The sequence below is a fragment of the Mesoplodon bidens genome (genome assembly GCF_964165515.1).
Source record: "Mesoplodon bidens genome assembly, chromosome: 1".
In the NCBI taxonomy this organism is placed as follows: Eukaryota; Metazoa; Chordata; class Mammalia; order Artiodactyla; family Ziphiidae; genus Mesoplodon; species Mesoplodon bidens.
In genome coordinates this window covers 23344329-23362482 of record NC_138176.1, presented here as the reverse complement: position 1 = coordinate 23362482, position 18154 = coordinate 23344329, and the positions used below count along the sequence as shown (strand labels likewise).

General features: G+C 42.1%; 1 protein-coding gene across 7 annotated transcripts in view; it reads right to left on the bottom strand.

Annotated features, from left to right (window-relative positions):
- SORCS1 (sortilin related VPS10 domain containing receptor 1) overlaps nt 1-18154 on the bottom strand; it is a 575706-nt gene that overhangs the window by 359508 nt on the left and 198044 nt on the right. For all 7 annotated transcript variants that reach the window (XM_081221934.1, XM_081221935.1, XM_081221930.1 and 4 more), the window contains exon 2: nt 5070-5137. In XM_081221934.1, the coding sequence (XP_081078060.1) occupies nt 5070-5137 (68 nt within the window). The remainder of the gene's footprint in view (nt 1-5069; nt 5138-18154) is intronic.

The window sequence follows — 18154 nt, the reverse complement described above, 5'->3', positions numbered from 1 at the left end:
GTCAGAATGGCCATCATCAAGAAATCTAGAAACAATAAATGCTGGAGAGGGTGTGGAGAAAAGGGAACACTCTTGCACTGCTGGTGGGAATGTGAATTGGTACAGCCACTATGGAGAACAGTATGGAGGTTCCTTAAAAAACTACAAATAGAACTACCATATGACCCAGCAATCCCACTACTAGGCATATACCCTGAGAAAACCATAATTCAAAAAGAAACATGTACCAAAATGTTCACTGCAGCTCTATTCACAATAGCCCGGAGATGGAAACAACCTAAGTGTCCATCATCGGATGAATGGATAAAGAAGATGTGGCACATATATACAATGGAATATTACTCAGCCATAAAAAGAAATGAAACTGAGCTATCTGTAATGAGGTGGATAGACCTAGAGTCTGTCATACAGAGTGAAGTAAGTCAGATAGAGAGAGACAAATACCATATGCTAACATATATATATGGAATTTAAGAAAAAAAAAAAGTCATGAAGATCCTAGGGGTAAAACAGGAATAAAGACACATACCTACTTGAGAATGGACTTGAGGATATGGGGAGGGGGAAGGGTAAGCTGTGACAAAGCGAGAGAGAGGCATGGACATATATACACTACCAAATGTAAGGTAGATAGCTAGTGGGAAGCAGCCGCATAGCACAGGGAGATCAGCTGGGTGCTTTGTGACCGCCTGGAGGGGTTGGATAGGGAGGGTGGGAGGGAGGGAGACTCAAGAGGAAAGGGATATGGGAACAGATGTATATGTATAACTGATTCACTTTGTTATAAAGCAGAAATTAATAAAATCCTTATAAAAAAAAAAAGAGAGGGAGTACACCTTTAGTCCTTCCAGAATTGCCTAGGGCTTCCTCACCAGCTAAGCCTCTCTTGGCAGAATGCTGATTACCCTGGCACAGAGGGAAAAAAGATTATAATTTCTTCTCAGAGATACTGTATCTGGATTTTGACACTTTATTTATCTCAACCTTTAAGCTTATTTTGCTTCAGTATGGTAAAATCACCAGCTCTACCAAATCTCACAGCTTAATCCACTGGAAAGTAGAGGACGTGTTGAGGTGTGGTTAATTGTTCTGTGTCAGATCATCCCCCTTTCCTCTCAGTTTGACTCCCTGAGTGAACGACAACACAAAACGAAAACAAAATCAACAACTTGCTCCAGGATTAAGGTGTAATCAATGACAAACCAACTGGGAGCCCAAGCTCATTCATTTGGTACAGCGGCATCTCGCTCTGTCAGCCAGGGTTTGCGGATTCAGTGAGGCTGAAAGCCCTACAACATCACGGCAAGGTCAGCTGCTTCTTGGCCTCTCTCCTATTCTAAGACCCCGGAGACGTTTGCCACTTGCCCCCTTTGGACTACTCAGCCGGTAAAAGTTGTCAAGAATATGAGCTCAATCAAAAAGCGCATGTATCTATTTGTTGGACAAGAAGCCACTTCCCTGTTGCCCAGTATTTTTCTGGAATAGGGCAAATGCTGCTCAGAATGTCATAGCACTTTGAAAACCCTATTTTTAATACACATATATGTATATAACAATCATATATATACACATACATACATGTATACATATATATATATGATAAAAATGTTGTTTACTTATATACAGCAAGATCCCCCAGAAGACAGATGGGGTTCTGGATGATCAATAAGCAGTGAAATGACTGAAGTTTATAACTAACATGGCTGTAAGTGTGTGTGGGCTATTACTGACAAATTGTGTGACCTTGGCACACTGTAAAAATGTATTGGGAGGATGCAATAATGCAAGTCAAGCACTGAGCATCGTGCCTGACACATCGTGAGCGCTCCATCAAAGTTAATTTTTGTTACTGTTGTCATTACTTTCATGAGCAACAGCATCACTGCCGTTAACATGAAACCAGTAGCTAGACTTAAGGACATCAGGTCTAGTTGAGAAGAGAAAATATACACATGAGCAAAGTAAAGAAGCAACACTCCTGGGATCTGGCAGCTCTGGGTGCTGCGTAAATATCTTATTCGATACAATTACATAAGGCAGGTTACAGGTAGGTACAGTTCTCTCTCATTTTAACTGTCCAAAGATCTTTGTCTCTCTAAACAGTGAAGTCCTGGAAGGCAGAACCTACGTGCTATGGATCTATGTACCCACCCAACTTGCCTTCCCTAGATAAGAGCAATATAAGGCCTAGAGGAGTTAATCAATTCATCTTTGTTGAATAAATGAGTGAGAAAGAGAGTTATACGTTAGTGACCATGCAGTAGAGACAAAACTGTAGTATTCACTGGTCTATTCAAAACCAGATACTTACTGAGCATTATCTATGTGCTAAGTCCTGCATTCAGTGCTGTGAGTGCCCTGAGTATCTCTAAAACCTGGCCTGTGCCCCTAAGAAGCCCCCAACGGCTGGCATAGGCAGGTATCCTGAGAAGATTGTACAAGCTGGTACAGGAGAAAATGAGTCAACACTTAGCAGTCTAGTCTCCTTCAAGATGACGCGGAATCATGAGGACCTCTCTTCCTGGTCCCATCCTTGACCCACCCAGGCCTGTCCCCCTCCACCTCTACGTTAACACCCCCAAAATGTCCCCTAAAGACCAAATATGGGCACCATGAGCCACTCAAAAAATGCAGCCCTGAAAAGCAATTGTGAAGTATTCTAAATACTCCTTTTTCTCCTTTCCTCTTTTCTAAATTGTCTTTTTAGGCATGTACTCTTCCATCAAAGTATTAAAACGGGCAGTTGTAATAACATAGAACACCCCCAGGAATCATTTGCCACATATGACATGTAGAACAGGACATATATGGCAAATGACTATTGTGGGTGTGTTAGAAAAGCAAGTATAAATGGGTATATACACACACACATTACTTGTACATATGTGTATATTACGTGTATATACGCGTGTGTGTGTATATGTATACGTATGTATATATCTCCCAGTGAAATTGATTCTAAGATGGAAAAGTCTGCAGGTCATTCTTGCCACACTTTCCCAGGCTTAAGCCCATGGAGTTTGCTCCCTCAGAAGGGAGGTCTGGTATACTGGAACGTGATGCCGTTTTTATTTCACTAAGCCCCTCACTTAAGGTAAGAAAAGAATACTCTTCCTGGACTGAGGCATCAGTAACAGTGCCCCGTCAGAGAGAAAGAAGCATGCTGAGCGTGAGCTTCAGCAATCCAGGACAAGCTGTTCCTCATGTCCCTCCAATATGCGCTTCCCAGGACTACTCAGGCTGGGAGTTACGGCTGCTCGGCCTCTGTCCCACTGAGACAGAACTGCACATCTTTTAATTTTCTAATATGCCGACGACACTTTACATGGCAGATGCACTACCCAGTAAAAGCTGGCTTTTACTTTCATTTATGCACATACATTAGAGAAATTTTCCAAGGAAGCATAAGCTTACTCAGAGATGCTGATGAATAGGTGCTGAATTTAAACAATACAGCAGGAGTCAGGCCCTTAATGTATTAAAGAACTGTACTTTTTGAGGCTCCTACCAAACTTCCCACACTTGAAATCAGTTACATAAATTTCCTTGGGACAGAAACTCTGCATAACTGACCTCCTACTTGGGGAAAGAGCTCAATAATTGAAATGCCTGACAACAAACAAAAGAACAGAATCTAGCCTTTTCTTTGATCTACTAGGGTTCTCCTAAAGCACAGGACAATTTATGTGGGGCTTCTTGTACACAATGTCAAGCCTAATAGAAAACAGACATCAGGCGAAAATAAAATTTAATGAACAATCTTCTTGTGAGGCCTGGTAGATTGCTTTGGGGTGTCTATACAATCTATAAGCCTCCTCTTGTATGACCACTGCAATCCCCAATAAGAAGCAGGCCCTGAAACCAAATTGCTTCCACGTAAATCAACTTTCCCTCCCAAGCCACTGTTGACTGCACTGGCGGTGGGGGGGGACACCTGACACAAACAGGGTGACTGCAGTCTTTCTCCCTAGACCTCAGCACTGACACTGAAAGCCAAGAGGCAGCCTCTCCTGGTCACGTGAACTGACAGGTAATGGAACCCCCCCACTGATCTTATGTGGTCAACACTCACTAGCTTTGATCTGCCCACAGACCACTCCCCACCTTTCTGTATAACGACTCTCACTTAGTCTGTGTGTGCATGCGTGTACGTGTGTGAATACCATCTCCAGAGTTTGTCTCTATCCTGTCCCAGGTCAGGGATCATCATGTGATCCAGGCCTGACCAATTAGAGGACGTGCTCTCCTGGACTTCAGGGATTGGTTCGGGCATGGGCCCATGACACAGGCTGGTGGAGAAGAGCCAATCAGGAGTGAGATAAATCAATATTTTTTTAAGAAACAAAACAACAGAATGTTGTTATAGTTGTATAGTTGTATGTTGTATAGTTGTATGTTGTATAGTTGTATGTTATAGTTGTATAGTTCTATGTTGTATAGTTGTATGTTGTATAGTTTCCAAGGAAAAAGGAGAAGAGAATAACTGCCTGGGCATTTGAGGACCTTCTTTCGTTCTAAATCCAATAAGTTAGTCTGCCCTTGAAGAATTTGTTCATTCATTTGAAAAAGTACTAATTGCCCACTCTATATGTGTGACACAGTAATGTGAATCCCAGAAATTAAGGCAACCGTGTAAGTGTGTGTGTGCCCCTCTGTGCTGCAGAACCACGGAAGGGAAGCTGTGAAAGAATGTTGCCCTGGTAGCCTGCCTAGGTTCTGTAAACCTAGAGGTTACACTGATCCCCTCTGCAAAGATATCCTTATTCTTTCGTTTCTGCACCAATAAGCTTACAGATCAGTGAGAACTATGGGAACCAAAAGGCATAAAGACAACCTAATAAGCCGTTTAGCAAAAGGATCTGTGACCAAAAGAAGAGGTCTATAAAAAGGAAGGGTCCAGCCTTCCCGGAAATAAACCCCAACCCATGGCTAAGGGAAACGAAGAGCAAACAGAGGAAGAAAGAGGAGGAACCAGAAACCTTCCCACCAGGAAACGGGGGTGGGGGTGAGCAGCCAGCCGAGGACATCACGTTTAAGTAACACAGTAATTATTAGCTCAGCTTCCCTACCTCCACAGCGAGCTCTCCGTGATGCTCCCCAGGTTATAGTCGTAGAGCTTTGTCAAAATGAGAATCACCTGAAGGCAAAAGAAGACATCCCGGTTAGTTTCAAACAATGACAATCTCATAGAACTGAAACGGCCCAAGGGAGGGCTTAGAATTCCTTTAATGGGCACTTCACATAATTGAATGAGTTGTTGCAGCATCCGCTGACACAGATTGGGGAAGGGTTTGCCTGTGCCTCCCCTTAAACAGCTCAACCCTGATGCCCTCCCTAACCTTCTCCCTTTCAGCCAGTAGCAAGACTTACCTGCCCATCCAGGCATTTCTTATCCTGGTGGGCTTAACACTTTCAGGAAAGCTAACAGAGCTGTCAGATACGTGTCCTGCAAGGCAGCCACTGAGCAGGTGGCTGGGAGAGAGGAAGGTCAATGACACAGGTCCCAGCCCTCCTCGCTGTACCAGACGGGGCAGGTAACTTAGCTTCTCTGAACCTCAACATGCTCTCTCTCAAAAAGGGTGGCTGTGGGCTTCCCTGGTGGCGTAGTGGTTGAGAGTCCGCCTGCCGATGCAGGGGACACGGGTTCGTGTCCCGGTCCGGGAAGATCCCACATGCCGCGGAGCGGCTGGGCCCGTGAGCCATGGCCGCTGAGCCTGCGTGTCCGGAGCCTGTGCTCCACAACGGGAGAGGCCACAACAATGAGAGCTCACGTAACGCAAAAAAAACCAAAAAAAACCTTACTTCTTTAGCAAAACGTAAGCATGTGTGAGGCTCTGGGCACCCTATGGGCACGTCAGATGGCAGGCCTGCGGTGAGGGCATATGCTTAACAGATCCGTGTGTCAATTAAGTCGCTTGAAGTGCTAAATTTCAATCATCGCCATCCCAGGAATGCTGATCAGCGGCAGCGGGGTGGCTGTTTGAAGACACAGAATGATGTCGCTGCTCCACCTCGATATGATTTTGCAGAATAGGCCTATAAATCCCCCACCAAGAAAATGGGTGTGTGGGCATAAAGCATTTCTAGGTAGTTGCTCTCCTGGTACAAGATGGCAGTAAACTAAATAATGAAGTTCAGCTGGTCACAAACTGCCTCTCCCATCCATCTGACGAGGGAATTCACTGGAGCCCCAGAGAAGGAACCTTGTTAACCCAGCATGTAACGGTGTGGAACCCCTCACACACACACACAGAAGGTGTTTAAGCAATTCACAGGCAGGCGGGCAGGGAGGTAAAAATCCACTCCCTGACTCTTCTTGCTGGGCTAGTAAAATGAAAATGCCAGTGATACGCTCAGGCAGTTTGTCAATACTGCACCAGATGAGGTGTCATTTATGGCATTTCAAAGCATATCTGCTTGAATCAATCTAATCTTTCTGTTTTCAGAAAGAGAGCAAGAAAGAAGGGAGAACTGCTGACCTTTAGTTATGTTTTCAATCGATTATTTGAATCTCTTTCCCCCTCTTTTTTTCCCTTTCCTGTCTATATGCATTATTTACCACCTTACTTCTGGATGGTGACACGTCATTATATTAGATCGGATTTGCTGTTGTTTGTTTGTTTTTCTGCTCTGGTTAATTAGCAATACTGTTTTACAGAATTAGCATCTGTTAAAGGGCCACAGCCAAAACGACCACCATTAGATGAGAAAAAGAGGTAAACACAATTGTCTGCCTTGGCTGGTTCCACTGTCTACCATTTTTGTGTATTTTTCAAACAAACAAAGAAAAAATCACTGGAACTTATTGATCAAGTGAAATGTTATAAGTACTTAAAAAATATATAAATCGTCATTTATTTTTATTCATTTGGTAAACAATTTTCACGTATAGATTTAATTCCGAGTCCAAGTGTACAGCATTTAATTGTAAATCCAATCAATGAGAACGAGGCTGTTCTGATAAATACATTCGCACAAAATGGAATATCTGTGAACATCTTGTTTTTTTTCCTATATCTTGTTCTCACGATACAATACCAAAATATCCTTGATTCAAAACAATAAGTGGTGACCATATGGTAATACCTTTCTTAGGTTCCTCATTACATCTTAGGATACTTTCTTTAAATAGCTATAATCTAAATATCTATGACTAGATAACCTCTACCTACATTGTGTCAGTACCTCAGTGCCCACTGATTTCTGGGACTTTCCACAGTGACATGTCTAAGGATCCCCCAACCAGTCTAGGAGCTGCTGTCACCGCAAGTCATCAGTCCTGTTCTTTTGCTGGGGCTCCTTCCTGCCATATCCACTGCTCATAAAGCTTCTGGGCAGGGTGGGTGCCGAGGAGGAACTTCATTTTCTCCATACTTATAAAGAGGATGTTGACGCCTATCCACCAAGCTGCTGTTTTCAAATCACTCATTCCTTAGAGGATGAGAAGGCACCAGAAACTGTGCCAGGCTCTGTGCAGGGAAAAATGAGGGTCTTCAAGGGAATGAAGCTTCCTTTGTGGCTTCCTCCCCAGCAATGAGCTCAACAAACTATTACCTCTTTTTCCAGAGTCTCCCAAAGCTCCCACTGCATAATTCCATCAATTCCAGCCTCTCACCTGCCCCTCTGTATATAGGTATTAAGAAACCATCACATAAAGAAAATGTAGTGTTCCTAATGCCATTTGCAGCAATATGGATGGCCTAGAGATTATCATACTAAGTGAAGTAAGTCAGAAAGACAAATACCCTATGATATCACTTATAACCGGAATCTAGCATATGACACAAATGAACTTATCTATGAAACAGAAACAGTCTTACAGACATAGAGAACAAACTTGTGGCTGCCAAGGGGGAGGCAGGGGTGGGGAGAGATGGATTGGGAGTTTAGGAGGAGTAGATGAAAACTATTATATATAGAATGGATAAATAAGGTCCTACTGCTTAGCACAGGGAACTACATTCAATATCCTGTGATAAACAATAAGGGAAAAGAGTATCAAAAAGAAATACAGTATGTGTGTGTGTGTGTGTGTGTATATATAACTGAATCACTTTGCTGTACAGTAGAAATTAAAACATTGTAAATCAACTATCCTTCAATAAAATAAATTTTTAAAAAAGGAAACTGTAGTATAGTAGTCCACACAGTGGAATATTATTCAGCCATAAAAAAGGAAATCCTGCCATTTGTGCCAACACAGATGAAACTGGAGGGCATTTTGTTGGCGAAATAAGCCAGGTAAAGAAATATAAATAATGTATCATTTATAAGCAGAATCTAACACAAACAAAAAATGATCTCATAGAAACAGAATAGAATGGTGGTGGTTAGGGGCTGCAAGAAGGGGGGGAAATGAGATGTAGGTCAAAGGGCACAAACCTTCAGTTATAAGTTCTGAGGATCTATTGTATGGCATGGTGACCATAGTTAATAGTACAATATTATATATTCAAAACTTTCTGAGAGTAGATCTTAAGCAGAGAGAGAGAGATCTTGACCTTATTTAGCAGTCATTACACAATGTATATTTATATTAAAGCATCTTGCCGTGCACTCTAAATGCATTCACTTGGATTTGCCAAGTATTCCTCAACAAAGTTGGGGGAAAAAAATCACAATGGACCCTGGGAAAGGAAGATGCCAATTCACTCCTACCCTCTGCTAACCCCAACTTCTTTCTGCTCTCAGTTACACAGCAAAAGCATAGAGACAGAGACACTAGTACAGCTGTCCTTGGTATCCACGGGGGATTGGTTCCAGGACCCCCTGTGGATACCAAAACCCATGGATGCTCAAGTCCCTTATACAAAATGGCATAGTATTTGTATATAAACTATGAACATCCTCTCATATACTTTAAATCATCTCTAAATTACTTACAGTACCTAACACAATGTAAGTGCTATGTAAATAGTCATCACCGCGTGGCAAATTCAAGATTTGTTTTTGGAAAATTCTAGATTTTTTTCCAAATATTTTTGATCAGTGGATGATTGAATTCAGGGATGCAGAATCTATGGATACGGAGGGGAGACTGTACATGGATAACCAACAGTCATTTTAGTGTAAAATAGGAAAAAACAGCAAAAATGAGTATCAAAATGGCAGGGCAAGCCTTATATCCGGGTCTGGATTAGAATGAATGAACACAGCAGGCAGCAGGCTAAGCTAACATATCGGAAGTCTCCATTATGCCAAGTATTGAGACAGGTTACACCTTAGAATGTGACAGCAGGTGGGTTTTTTTTAACATAAAAATTTATTTAGAAATGAAACTCCAAACATTTAAGGAACGCCTAAAACACCTTCCTAGAAACCTGATTCTACAGAGTATACCTTTAAAAATGTCTCTAAATTGATTACTAGATGCAACAAACCAAAATTTACTCTATCCTTCCCAAGTAGTGGCACGGGAATCCTCCATTTATTTTCCTAAGGAAACAACATAGTGTTTTCATCCTTTGCTAACTTAAAGCGTGCACCCCAGAGGAAGCAGGATGGAAAGGGCGGGGGGCAATGTGGTTCCCCTCCCTTCATCCCCTAAGAAGGAATGTGCATATTCTCCCTGGAGTGGCCTCTCCTAATTACTTTGCTTGTGAGTAGCAACCTGGTTGGTAGCAGCGGACTAATGAGAATCTTTCTTGAAGGAGGAGTTTGCAGAGCAAGCTTCCTATTCTTCTTAAACTATGAATTTCGGGTGGCTCTGGGAGAACTAGTGGACATTCAGGGAGCTCTGAGTTCCACTGGGACATGTGGCCTGGCCACTGGCCTTCAACTCATCTCTCCTTCATCTCAGAGAAATCTTAGAAAAGTGGGACACATCTCCTCATTTTTCAATTATTAACGATTTTCATTCTTTTTTTTTCTCACTCTGTGTCCAAATGTGGAGGTAGAATCTAATCTCAGGGGAAACAAAAGTGTGGCCCTGGGCTTCTTGACAGTGAGCACTTTGGCTACAAGATTCTAAAGTCTTTTCATTCCTAAGGGTCTATATAGGTCCAAATTCTGAATAATGAAGAGGGTGACACGGGTCCCAGTCTATAAAACGACATTTCCTTTTGTAATCCTCTCAGTCATTAGTGATTCAGGGGGAGCGTGGGCAGGTTGGTTCCATCCTTGTAAAGCTCGGGGTGGCTCCACTGAACTCAATCCTGCCGGCGCTCATAAGCCCTCTCTCCTGAAGTGGGCCATAGTCAAGCTTGCATGAGCATTAGCATAACCACATGGAAGATGTTAGGTTCAGGGGCTGCAGCTGGCTACCCACATCCTTCCCCCACCAGCTTCCTGAAGGCCCTGGTCTTTGAGTGTCCAGTCTTGAGTGTCCCCTCTCTGCTCACTGCACTAGCTTGCCAGAGACATTAGGTTGGATGTTTTTAAAGATGTGAATGGAAGTGAATATGGAGACAGAGAATAATAAGGGCCCTGAAGAGATGTGGAACAATCTTTCATGGGGATCAAAAAGTTGGATAAGATAGAAGAGGGGTATTCAACAGCCAGAAAGTTGGTTTGTTTTTGGTTGTTTTCTTTGCACTCCAGTTTCAGGGAAAAGAAGAAAACTCACAACAGTGGTTTCCCTATAATACGCGTGTTCCAGATTGTGTCTTTGGTTCAGAAAGCCTTTATTCAACTTTCCAACTTAAACAGAGGTTCTCATTCTTTTAAGGAGCCATGAATTCTTTAAGAATCTGATCTAATAAAAGTTATGAGCATAAAACAATGAATATAATGTTAATGATTTCACTGATCTCCTGAATCCTATGGGGGTCATGAATCCAAGGATAAGAACCTTCTGTAATTCCCAGAAAACGGGAGCTTTGTTAAGAAGAAAGAACTTGCAGCTCTAAAATTCCACACATTTAATTCAATAAACATTTATTATGTCTTCTTAAGAAGCAGGAATAGGGCTTCCCTGGTGGCGCAGTGGTTGAGAGTCCGCCTGCCGATGCAGGGGACATGGGTTTGTGCCCCGGTCTGGGAAGATCCCACATGCCACGGAGCGGCTGGGCCCGTGAGCCATGGCCACTGAGCCTGCGCGTCCGGAGCCTGTGCTCCGCAACGGGAGAGGCCACAGCAGTGAAAGGCCCGTGTACTGCAAAAAAAAAAAAAGCAGCAGGAATAAAAAATATGTGCTATCAGGACCCAAAGGGAAAATGAGACTCAGTACCAGTTCCTGGAAACTCACAGTCTCGTGGAGAGGCAGAGCTGTTCAACGATGGTTACAAAATAAGGAAGAAAAAGGTAGCAGGAGAAAAGTGTTTATATCTTTTAGAGAGCAAGAAAGAAAAATATCCTCAGCAAGAGCTTCTTACAAAAGGAGGCATTCAAGATAAATCCCGAAGGATGTGTGTGACTCTGATGGACTTGAGAGGCTATAGAGATGATACTCTAAGGGAAGGGTGCATGAGGACAGGCATCCAGAGATGTGACAACTCACAGAGCAACAAAGAGAGCAAGTCCCCAGACTGAGCTCAAGCTTAGATTGTGGGCAGTGCTGTAGTAGAAACTAGTCGAGGCACCTCCATTATGTTAGCCCTTATTCAGCCCTTATTCTTTCCACCCACTCAAGCGGTCTCCTACAGATGTTTTTTTCCTCCTCTTTCTTGCTTAATTGAACTCTGAAAATGATTGCCCCCTAAAGTTGTACTACACACCTGATGCTTACTTCTCCAAGAGAACACTCCCTAACATTCCTTTCCTTTGTGAGCATTCTTCATTCCAGAAAGAAGGTCAGGTCAGAAATAAGCTTGAGGACTCCTGGAACCTGTTCCGGAACCACCTGACACCAGCCCTAATGATCTGTGCCTCCAGGAGAAAAGAGGAATGCAAGACAACGTCAGCCCTGAGCCTTATCTAGAACCCTATTTTCCACCCTGAAACTATAAGACCCCTTCTAATTTCCCAGGAAGAGGGGCACAGTCTTGAGGGCGTTAGCCTGCTGTAGCCCCCTTTGCCGGGCAAAGCAATAAAGCTACTTTCTTCTCCTCCAAAGTTATCTCCGTGTTTCTGTTCAGCACCGGTGAACAGAGGCTGGGTTTTCGGCAACAGCAGAAACACACAAATATCAGAATAGAGAGATACATTTGGCTCTACTATGAAGGGCCTTAATATTAGGATGGCAGTGTGCTTTGCTGAAAAGAACAAAGGCTTTGCAATCAGCAGGAGACCAGATTTTGACTCTTGGTTTAGCCACCATATCTGTTAGTATGTCTTTAGCATGGGAAACGGAGTATTAAAAATGACTCAAATAATAACAGATGTGTTATCTCATGTAACAAGAGGTCCAGAGTTGATGGGGTTCCACGACTAAATTAGCCTAACAATGTCATCAAGGACCCAAGGGATACACATATATCCTTTCTGACAATGTCAACACAGGGTGCTACCTGCCCTCGTGTTTGCAAGGAGGCTGTGACACTTCTTTGCAGCATATGCAGACACAGCTACTTCCAGCAAAGAAAAAAAGAGCCTCTAGTGTATATATATGCTTTTGTTTTGTTTTGTTTTGTTTTAAATTAGAAAGGAAACCCTTTCCCACAAGCCCTACCGACAAAATCTCTGCAGTTTCAATGACCAGGATTCAGCCACATGCCCACATAGCACGTGCAATAAAACCTGAGAAAACAAGGTGGGTTCTGCCAGCAAAGAAAAAGTGGGGAGTGGCCACTACAGTTAGTAGTATCTGCCACTGCTTCACCTTGAATAAAGCCCTTAAATACTGAATTGACTTCTCTTATTTAAATAAATAAATAAATATCAGTAAAATGAGAAGATAACGTTATCTTTCTTTTTTATCTTGTAGAGTTTGGGGAAGCAAACACAGTAGGAAGTGGGAAAACTCTCTGTAAATGTTAAAATACTGTGCAAATGTAAGCAGTTGCTATTATTAATAACATCTAGCATTTTGTGGATATCTACTTTGTATGCCAGACAAATTTCATTATTAAGGGCATTTCAAGTACTTACATGATTTTTTTTTTCCCTGATGAGAAAATCAAAGCTAAGTAACTTAAAGTACTCAGCTAGTAAGTGGGGGACAAGTTTAACTCCCATTAGATACAGACTCTTATTCACTGTGCTTAACTCTCCCCATGGTATACTGCTTAGTATGGGTATGATTGTTCCTAGAGGCAAGGCAGAACCACTGAAGGATCCTCACTCTACATTCAGTTCAATAGTATTGAAGTCCTGTTACCTATCAGACAAGGGACTGATCACAAACTCATCCCTTGTGTCGCCTTCTTCCAGAAATTCCTGGAATATTTTTTCCTTATAATGGACAAACTTGAATTTTACCTTTTTACTGACCTCAGATCAATGACATTTTTATTCGTCATTTTAATTTTTTTTTTTAATTGCTGAACCCTGGTGAAATCCTTTTTTGAGGAGCTGATCCTTCTACTGAACTCACAACAGAATTTGGCTGTCCCAGGATTAGGAGTTCCTGACAATGAATGTGCACACATCTAACTGCAAATTTCAACAGACTGTTTTATTATATCAACATTTTCAGGAGATTTACGTGAATGTATAATTGTGCTCCATGTGAGTTATCAAAGGGCAGAGAAATCAATAATTGCTAAACTAGATTAAGAAGCCCCAGAGGGAAGCTGAAAGGTTGATATGATGCAGGCACACACTCACAACCACACGTGCACTTGAAGTCATCAGACGGAAGTAATCCAGCACATACAAACACAAGTTGAAATGAAAAACCAGTAGAGGGCTTCCCTGGTGGCGCAGTGGTTGAGAGTCTGCCTGCTGATGCAGGGGACATGGGTTCGTGCCCCGGTCCGGGAAGATCCCACATGCCACGGAGTGGCTGGGCACGTGAGCCATGGCCGCTGAGCCTGCGCGTCCGGAGCCTGTGCTCCGCGGCGGGAGAGGCCACAGCAGTGAGAGGCCCGCGTACTGCAAAAAAAAACAACAAAAACAAAAAAGAAGAAGAAGAAAAGAAAAGAAAAATCAGTAGAAAGAGTGGGATGAATTTGGGGTACAGGGCCAGCTAGAAAGCAGTTAGTAGATTTTTGCCTCTGTTAAGTCCTTAATCCCCAAGTGACCTTCATGTTTTGTAGAAGCCCGCACATAATTTAATGTAATGTTTATTCATATGATACCCTCTGCATGACACTGAAGTGGTGTGAGTTAAACAGCCACTGGACACCCCCCACCAACCCCAACTAGGGAACTTAAAAGACAAGACAGTCAAAAGAGATGGAGACACAAACAGGGCATGCAGATAACCTAATCAACACTAGACACAGGGCAAATTGCAGCATATAGAATGGAAGTGGAAGGTTTTTTAGTAAAATTTGCTATGCCCTTCCTCTGAGTCTGTTTCCCTGTAGAGGTCATTTGCAGCTAATATATAAGGCTGGCCCAGGAGCTGTGGGACACGGTCCCAGGAGTTTGCACATGAGGAAAACTGTAGCTCTCACTGGAAGCAACGCACATCTCTTGCCACCTGTCTGCTGAAAGTCAAGTTCTTTCTTGTTAGTAACAAGTAAAGAAATGCTTTAAATAAAAAGCTATTACGCTCTAATCCTAGAGCCAAGTCATTATATTTAGCAAACAAATCCAAGCTTGTCAAACCCACCAGACCTAAGTTGCTTTTGGATGCAAATCCTGAATATAGAAGCTTTCCTCATCAACTTGCTCTTCAATTCCCCAAGGTGAGGGATGCTACCAATGCAGAAAAAGGTAAAAAGTACTCTCTCCGAAATCTATTTATCTCACAATGTCAAGCCAAACAGACTGACTGATGACACTTCATTCCTATATTTTTTTCTTTCCTTCTCCTCCTCCTCTTCCTTTTTGAATAATAAAAAAGAGGATAATTTTCCAAACATAGATCCATATCTAGTGGATAATACTGACCATTTCATATGCTTCTTCCCTTAATTAAATTACTCTGCCCTAAATTATACTCCATTTCAATCTTCTGTGTTACAGCAGAGGAAGTAGGGAGATGCTAAATTAAATGATATATTTTTTTCTAGAAAAGAGCAAGATATCGGCACCAATGTCATCCCAGAAGAGTATCAAGATAAAACGATTGCACAAAATATGAGGAAAATGCATATTCAAGACAAAACCTCACTACATAGGGAAACAGAAAATATTAAAACAATGGTAAAATAGAAATATTAAAAAGAACTGGAGATCCAAAGCCAAAGCTTCAAGACATGAAAGCAACTGAGGCTAGAGCATGGCGGGGAGAGAGGCTAGCAGCTCAGTGGGTGGTCTGCAGTGCTACAGTGCAAGGAACCTACTGGAAACGTCCTCTGCAAGTCCATCATTTCATAATTAAAGAAACAAACTCTACACCACGTTGTCCTCATTCCCCTCCTAGTGCTTCGAAGGGAATGGTCATGATATCCCAACCATCCTCCTTTGAGGTGGTCCCTATTCAAATTAGGTCACCTGGTACCTACTGAAAGAAACACAAATAATGCAGAGAATTGTTCATTCAGAGCTGCAAAACAATAAAAAAAATATTTCTTGCAGTATCTTGTCTCTGGAAATCTAGAAAACAAAACAGAGGAAACCTTCCATATGCTGAAGTAAAAGGGGTACAAAACTGAGTTTGGTAGGAGGGAGAGAGAGGGCATGTGAATAATGGAGAAATTCCCTTCCTTTCAACTTCTTTGAGGCGCTGATCTGAGCAATAGATCTGCAAGCTCTCAAATCACTGTCTGAAGTATAGACACTCTCTAAATATTAAGACTCTTCCCATGCCAGAGCCCACACACAAGGTGAACGTACCGTTAAACAGCAAACAGCATGTTAATGATGAGGGGCCCTTCTGTTCATATGTTTCCTTATATTTAGCTTCGAAAGAAAGAAATGAAGCAAGACTTTCCCTTTCCACTTCTCCATATTGGGCTTTATGCAGTTATTCATGGGTCTGAAGAGGTTAAGTCAATTTTTTTAAAATATTAGTTTTCAAGGTTAACACAACACACAGAAAGCTAATAAATAAAGATATGCATATTATGGTGATCCAAGCATCAGAACATGAACCTCAGTAAGACACTCGAATAAGATATGAAAAGAATGCAAGCTTTCTATTTTTTTTTCATTTTCTCTTCTCATTTACCAACCAGTGCAACTAACAAAAGCAACAAGAATAAGACACTGAAACACTAGAGATAGTTCAAATAAGCTAAGTTCAAATATTTTCCTTTACTCTGGGAAAGTCTTAATGTGGACCAGAAAGAAGAGAAATAAATAAACGATAAACACTGACATCTCTAGGAGCAGATCTTTTATGAATATTTGCCTTGTCTGAGTGCTAAAGTGTGGTGAGACACAATTTGCCTAAAAGGAAATTCAAAGCTTAAAACAAGCTGGCTTAAAAGTGAAATTCAAATAACATCTTGAAATCCCAAGTCAAATATAATAATAAATAATAAAGGTTTGTGTTGGAGGAAAAACCCTATAGAAGTTAAGTGATTTTTATATGTCCCTTGTCATTTAGTCATGGAACCAAAATGCTTCTACATGATGCTAATTCTAATCCTCTACCATTGCATCTAGATGGCTGGTGGGTGGTTATAAAAAAAATCAGCACTTTGCCACTCTTTGAAAGGAAACTTAGGACAACATTGGAAGGGGCTGGAAAGATTATCTAACTTCAACCACCTCATCTGACAAATGGTGTAGGTTACACTTTTAGAAGAATCAGTTTTTGAATAAGGAGCTTTGAGAATAAAGAACAATCTTAACAAACCATATGCTGATTTGGGGTATGAAGCAGGAGTTCCTAGGTACAGGAGGAAGGACTGGATTGGGCCAGTTCAGAGCCCGGAGAGTTAAAGAGGTAACAGAAGTTGGTAGGACCAGGCATAGACCCAGGTCTTGTGAGAATGAAAGCCATACAATTTGTGGGCCTCACATTAAGAAAAATAATACAAAATTATTAATAAAATGAGATTTAACAGTCACAATTTATTAAAATGACAAATTAGATCACAACGAATTACCAGTGCCTTAAAGATTTGCGTATTTTTCTTCTGAGACACCTTTAGGCAGTTTGGCAGAAATGAGGAAATAGAAATGTTTTCTGATTGCAACCGAGCTTCCCCTGTCCACCTGAAACAATCTACGACTCCCCAAAACTCTTAGCACTCACAGGAGCCCACACCTACGAAGGCTCTGAATCTTAAGCTTTATTAACTTCACTGTAAATCCACCTTTCAGTAGGATTCCACATTAGATGCTGCTCATTAAAACTTTTCAATGGAGCTATCCATTTCAGCAGTCTTGGGCTATGAATCAGGAGATACAGTCTTAAGTCTGAGCTCGGCTGTTAACACACTGTGACACTGAGGAAGCCAACGTACCTCTTTGGGCTTCAGTTTCCTCCATGGTTATGCTACACGCTTGTAAGATCTCTTCCCATTATAATATCATTCAATGCCCAATACCTTGATCTTCAATGTCACCAGGCTTAGTAAGTGCTACTGCCATTGCTTGAGCTCTAAGTCTTCCTTGATGTCATTCCTCTCTTTTTTCCCCAAACCAAACCAATCACTAAGTCCTATAAACCTCTCCCATCTAACCTCACATCAACCTGGTCTGGCCTAGGGCAATGCCTCTGACATCTCTGCCACCATCTCATCTTGCTTCCCTCAAGCCACCCTCTCTGCTGCTACCATTATAATCTTTTTAAAAATAGCATTCTGGGGCCTCCCTGGTGCCGCAGTGGTTAAGAATCTGCCTGCCCATGGAGGAGACACAGGTTCGAGCCCTGGTCTGGGAAGATCCCACACACCGCAGAGCAACTAAGCCCATGAGTCACAACTACTGAGCCTGTGTGTCTGGATCCTGTGCTCCACAGCAAGAGAGGCCATGACAGTGAGAGGACCACGCACTGTGACGAAGAGTGGCCCCCGCTCGCCACAACTGGAGAAAGCCCTGGCACAGAAACGAAGACCCAACACAGCCAAAAATAGATAAATAAATAAATAAATAAATTTATTTTTTAAAAAAGAAAAAAATAGCAATCTGGTCATCTTTTCCCACTCTTTAAAGCCTTTCTGTGGCCTCCCGCTGAACTTAAAGTTTAAATTTCGTATGACCTACAAGGCCAAGTATGATATGGCTCCTTCATTCACATTCAGATCAATGTCATACCAATACCCCCTTGAAC